Genomic DNA, 6,186 nt, shown 5'->3' on the forward strand with positions numbered 1-6,186 from the left:
ATTATTTACGGTATTTCCGGTACAGATAAACGCACACCGTGCAGCCATTTTCCTTGTGCGAAAGCCTTTCGAGACTTGGTCGCCGGCTCGAACCAATCGTCGGCCCCGCCGCCGTAATTATATCCGCGGGTCAGCTCCCGGAGCGTTTCGATACCGGGATTATCGGAAACCATTACATTCGGAACGCGTTCTTCGCCTTCTTCATCCTATCCTCGCGAATAGCTGCACGCGAAAAATCGATAACGAGGAATCGCGCACAATTCGCAAACCGGCGTGTGTGTTCCACCGTGGAAATGTGTTCACGTTAGGGTGCACCTCTTCGTTTGCATACGCGCACGGTGACAACGAGGCTAGGGAACGATGCCTCGTACCGGGCGGATATACAAAAGGTTACACGCGAGGAGAGAACACGGTAGTAGCGTGGGTGACTCTTGGCGAAGGAGACAAAGGGACGGAAAGCTAAATAAAAAAATGAGGAAGGAAGAGAGAGGGGAGGGGGAGAAATGTATTTGGACAGGGGCTTTGCAGGTTGCCCGTCGGGCGTACAAGGAAGTGGGCGGGCTGAAGAAGGCGTCCGAGTTGTCAAACGATCAGGCACATATGGTCACGTATGGCCATTATACCACGAGATAGCCGATGCAGTCTGCTTTTCGAGACTCGATGCCCAGCGTCGATTATTATCGAACTGCGAAATCGAAGCGGAACTGCCCCTTTATTGCGACAAACCCTTCGATTGCTGCAGAATTTCATTCTGTTTTGCGCATTCAATGCATACAAAAACTACTAATATATAAAAAAACGCTGGCAATTCGTAACACTCTTACTTTATTTGTACTGCAAAAGATCTTTCTTTTTAGTTTCTATGGTAGTCGGTATGAAAATGGAGATTCGTATAAAGATCCACAATCTATCTGCCTAGCCATAGTGACTATCCAACCCCTACAGTTGTTATAACTTTCTCATGTCGGGGGGTTGGAGTGGTTAGATATCTTAGGTCCCTCTTTAAGGGAGTAACGGCTGAGACGCGAGAGCCCGAGAAAAATGAAAGCGTAACAATTCGAGGCTTGACAATAACTATAGTATAATCATGGGGCGTTCAGCTATCTCCATACTTGTATAATATCTAAAATCACTGATCAGTCGTGAGTCGTTTGTCAATCTTGCTAGTAATTTAATTCAACTACAGATATGCTTAATATAATTTCTAATAGTCTATGATACGATATAAAAGGTTTAATCTAGGGGGAGGGTGTGGAGCCAACTCCAAAGCACCCAAAGCCGTGGAGCACAATACAGCCCTGCTTATTAATTTCACCTTTCCGTGCGTATCTCTGTCTGCACGTTCCGAAACGGTGCTCTCTGTATAATAAAATAACAATTCCGTTGTTAATGCAGCCGTCGTAGAACCGAGAGGATTAACGGCCGATAATGGTCTGCCGCGGTCGTAACGGGTGGCGTCAACGAGATAGATTCGCGTGGACAGTGACAGTCGTGAAACGAAAATGTAAAGTTGCTGGTATACGGCGACTACGAGGGCGAAAATAAAAGGTGAAGCCGCCGGGGAAGAGGTCGACAGAGCGGCGGGGGAGGGGGTGTACAGGGGGGGGGGGGGGGGGAAGCCTTTTCGGAGCCAAATTGAGTGCGTGTACGTCTGTCCGTGAGCATGCAAGCGCGACAGAGATCGAAAGGTAGATAGAGAGCGATAGAAAGAGAAAGAGAGAGAGAGAGAGAGAAAGAGAGGGAGAGAGAGAGAGAGCGCGCAGGAGCCGGAGCAAGAGAGACAAAGAGAAAAAGCTTAGCGACTTCCCGAGAGCAATCTTTTTTACCGACGCTCTCGCTGTGGCAGCTCTTGAAAATCTGAGGATTTCTAGTAATACTTACCAGGGTTACAGTATCGTGCACATAAGCGCGAACAGTCATACATAGGCAGGTACGCACGGGAGCGCAGGTACACGGGGTACGTACACGCGAGCACACGCGCACGCACACACAGCCATACGAACGGAACCCACACCCACTTATTACCAGTCGGTAGGTAGGACGCGTCGACGAGGAGCTAAGGCTAGCTCGGGGACTGTATCACTGGGTGTATGCCGTCGTGCACTCGGGCCGACGGGGATGATGCATGTGTAGACGACGAGGATTCGTACGCGAACAGACGGAGACCGCAGGTTACGCAGGTCGTTTATCTTTAAGGTAAAGTCTCGGCCTCGATGTCGATGTCGATGTCGGTATCGATGTCGACGTGTGCGACGAAGACAGCGGTGGCGGTGACGGCGACGGCGGCACCAGCCAGCGGTAGCGGCGGCGGTGACGGCGATGGCAGTAGCAGCGATTTAAGCTTTGCCCGCCACATGCAGCGAGTCCCCGATCAGAGATCGGCGACGGACGCGAGAAATCCACCCGGGTGATGGTGATCGCGTACCTCGGTGGTCGCACATCGGTGCTCGCTCGTGTATGGAGTCGCGAGCGCGCGAGCTCTCGCGTTCGCTCGCTCCGTGTGTCTGTCTTCCTCTTCAACACGCACGGACCTCACCGCCGCGTCTCTCTCCGCCTTGGAAAACTCGCGCGAGCTCCTTCTCGCTCGTTCTCGCTCTTCCCTCTGTCCCGCTCTATCCTTCGGTCTCGCTTCTACGGTCTACCGTGCTCTCCGTTCCTCTCTGTTCCACCTGACGATATTCTCTCCGTTGCTCTCTCTCTGGGTGTCCGTCAGTAACCTAGAAAGCGGTGGCGGCGGCCATTCAGGATTACGGGACTCGGTCCGTGTACGTCCGCTTTTGCTCGACCGTTTTGATCGCGAGAAAGAGAGATCCCTCCGCGAGCGGATACGAGCGGCTCCACGAACCCGTTTACGGCGAGGATAACAAGCGCGGCGATACTAACCCGCACACCACCGTGTTCCTTCGGTTTTCCACACACGATCGTTACACGTTCACGGGGCGAGGTAGCCGTGAATTTTCATGCTGGGATAGAAAGAGGTAGAGAACGAAAGAGGGAGAAAGAGAGAGACAGAGAGGGAGAGAGAGAGAGAGCGCGCACGCACTCACGCACCCAGGCACGCACACACTTTTCTCGGGTCTCGAGCGACGTTCAAAGATGCGACGACGTATAGAACGTCGGGGACGTACACGCAGCTAAAACGGTCGACTCCGTGTATCACGGCCACCAGACCGATCCGCGGGAGGAGCCGTAACGAAACGTCCAACGATATCGACACTGTACTCTCTCGCGAGGACGCACGCACTGTTCACTAGCCGCGATCTCGCTCGAGAGAGCGCACCTTCGCCACGACAGATCGGCGAGAGTAGTACCAGCGGCCAGCTATGGGTGTGCTTCTTTTACCAGCGTTCAGACGTTTCGGGATACGCGATAACCACGAGACCGGCTGACCCTCGGAACCAGCGACTTCAATGCAAAAGATATTTACCCATTTGTGACAGATTTTCCGTACGAGACGCACCACATTAACGACTGTCCCCCACCTATTACCACATACAGACATTACCACACTTCGATTTTTCAAGATGGCGACGCGCCGTCGTCGAGCCGAAGCACGATGCGGCCAAACCGTTAAATTGTGGCGCTGCTGTCACCGCCAATCGCTGGTTACTCGGCCACGAGCTATGCGTTCACCCGCGAAGATTTAAATTCGAAATTCTCAGTATTGCTTCGCAAACAAAATACACTCTTTTTTTAGCTATTTTTTTCAATGCTTTTAATAAACATGCAGTTTAAGGGAACCATCCCTAATTTAAATTACGTTAAAATATGTTGTCAAGATTACTTTTTCCTATTGATACAGTTGGCAGTTTTCTCCTGATTTTTGACATATTTCCAAAAATGAGAGTAGACATTTAATGTAATAGAAATTCAATATATTCGTGATTCATAACAAGAAAACTTGTTTTAGATGTTTTTAAAACCATTATATTCAAGCTATTTTATTCGTTTATATTTTTCTTAATAGGATATATAATTCTCATTATACTACAGAAATGCAGATACGTATATGGTTAAAAAAATCAAATGTTTGTGTATATGTATGCCTTTCAACAATCGCTACATATTACCATTATTTCAATTTAGGGTTCCATATTCATACATCACGGATTCGTAAATGTATTCATTGCAGAAGTAGCAACAGTTTAAAATAAAGAGCCTGTTATATGTATAAGAACATATTTCAAAGTCATTGAAATTGGAAGTAGCTCTTTTCATCTGTATATTTACCATGCTCTGATTGATATCAGGGAAAGAATATTTGTGTTCATATTTTTTAAGAATATTATTTCATCCACACTTTCATACAGTTTTACAATGTTTAGTTTTTATTCCATTTGAAAAAATATTTATTCGTTTGACAAATACATTGTTGCCAATTCGTCGTACAGGTCTCTGTCGGTTTTTAGGAATGTGCAAAAAATAACTCTGTCCATCTGCAAATACAAGAAACATAAAGATTCTATATTTTAACTAAGCTCTTATAGTACCAGATTTCAATCTTACGGCATCGCCGTGCTTTTCTAGGAATTCCTTGACAGTGATCATAGCTGTTTCAGCAGCTGGTCCTTGAGGGTAGCCATAGACCCCTGTTGATATGCATGGGAAAGCTATCGAGCGCAGTCCATTCTCTTTGGCTAAGGTGAGGCTATTCCGATAACATGCTATCAGCTTATCTCTACCTGATCTTTGTGGACCAACAGTATGAATGACATCTAAAAAATTACAGTATATGAAATTGCTGCTTTTTAAGATGTGTTTGTGTACTAACATTTAGCAGGCAACATGTAACCCCCCGTTATCTTAGCTTCTCCAACTTTACATCCTTTCAAAGTAGCACATTCACGCTTCAAATCTGCTCCTGCAGATCTGTGAATAGCTCCGTCGACTAAAGAATATTATATATAGTAAAATTATCTTGTTTACCCAGTCGCTTTTAACAAACACGTCTGCATACCCCCAGCACCACCGAGAAGACTCGAGTTCGCTGCATTTACGATGGCATCGATTTCTAAGGAAGTAATATCACCGCTCCATATAGACACTTTTTTCGCTATTTCTTCGACTTTCTTGACCTTGTTGTCTTTGTCGATGAGCCTCGCCTCGTTTTCGTTCAAGTAGTCCTGCAACGTCGGAATCTGATCCAACGTAGTGACGGTGCCTTTATAGAATTTTCTTTTCTCTTGCGCCGGCATCGTCAAAAATTTCTCTATTCGTAAGGGAACAATAACAATAATTTCATATTCCTATCGCCGAAACCAGTCTCGATGTACTATGTGTTGGTAGGTAAATTGAAACGTTCGGCAAATACATAACCATCAAAACATAATCAAAATACGCATATGTCTTACGCTTCTCAGCCTCAAACATCTTCGTGTCGGTTATCGCGAAGTTTCTGCCTAGTAATGAATTTCGGGCAATCGGTCCTAATATGGTAGTAATTGAAAATCGATCGACAAGTGTTGCCTGAAAAAAAATAATCCCAGACTCACCCAAACAAACCTGACACGAATTTAGTGAACATATATTTCTTGAGAGGTCTCTGAAAGCAATTTCGATTCGCAGATTTCGTACCAGATGGCATATGCAATAATTTCAATATGGCAATTTATATCCTTTGCCGTGTATTAGACGAAGTGTGCACACAGTATGTACATATATGTATTCATTAATTGTACTGAGAATATGAAACATTTTAATGAATAAACGAATTAAAAAGTTATTTCATGGACATCGTTTATGTATGTACGTTAAATTTACATGTGTAACGAATATGTTATTATTTGCAATGTCTCAGCCGGATACTAAAAATTTGTTCTAATTTCTAAGCAACGGTAATGCATTAGAATATGATTATATGTTATTCTAAATCCTCGATATGAAATCGTCGTCTTACTGCTAGCTTTATTTGGTACTATTTAATTATCTTGTGATCCCTTACTCTAACAATGAGAGATAACATAATCTTCTACGCGGAAAAGATGTTTGCCAATTTGTTGCGCGAAAACAAAACTGATTTGATGTACAAACTTTCGCGTTTTTGTGATTATTCAAGTATGAAAATTATGCGTAAAATGGTTCGCTTTTCCTTAATTTCTACACAGACTAAATGTAAGAGTAGACATTACACCTTATAGGCTTTTCTGTATCACGTATGACTACCTTACCGATTAACAACAGAGATCC

The 6,186-nt window shown here is 45.2% G+C and overlaps 1 protein-coding gene across 3 annotated transcripts; it reads right to left on the reverse strand.

The window, feature by feature from the left end:
* Window positions 1–4,026: 4,026 nt before the first annotated feature.
* Window positions 4,027–6,186, reverse strand: LOC144475798 (macro domain-containing protein PG1779). 3 transcript variants are annotated; one of them, XM_078192074.1, is made up of 6 exons: window positions 5,942–6,117; window positions 5,352–5,502; window positions 4,958–5,209; window positions 4,772–4,888; window positions 4,507–4,715; window positions 4,027–4,436 (listed from the first exon to the last, which is right to left on the reverse strand). In XM_078192074.1, exons 1-6 carry the CDS (start codon window positions 5,960–5,962, stop codon window positions 4,350–4,352), a joined length of 837 nt encoding a protein of 278 aa, XP_078048200.1. In that variant the 5' UTR covers window positions 5,963–6,117; the 3' UTR covers window positions 4,027–4,349. The 3 variants fall into 3 exon arrangements, with proteins under 3 accessions (XP_078048200.1, XP_078048201.1, XP_078048202.1); XM_078192075.1 differs by having other exon boundaries at window positions 4,029–4,436; window positions 5,352–5,466; XM_078192076.1 differs by lacking the exon at window positions 5,942–6,117 and adding an exon at window positions 6,168–6,186 and having other exon boundaries at window positions 4,031–4,436; window positions 5,352–5,466.

This window comes from Augochlora pura, chromosome 10 (genome assembly GCF_028453695.1).
Source record: "Augochlora pura isolate Apur16 chromosome 10, APUR_v2.2.1, whole genome shotgun sequence".
Classification (NCBI taxonomy): Eukaryota; Metazoa; Arthropoda; class Insecta; order Hymenoptera; family Halictidae; genus Augochlora; species Augochlora pura.

Coding starts and splice junctions, on each gene's coding strand:
- LOC144475798 (XM_078192074.1), bottom strand. CDS start 5,962: ATGTTATCTCTCATTGTTAGA. Junction 4,716..4,771: donor TTACATGTTGCCTGCTAAAT/GTTAGTACACAA, acceptor GTAATTTTTTAG/ATGTCATTCATACTGTTGGT. Junction 4,437..4,506: donor TAGAAAAGCACGGCGATGCC/GTAAGATTGAAA, acceptor TTGTATTTGCAG/ATGGACAGAGTTATTTTTTG.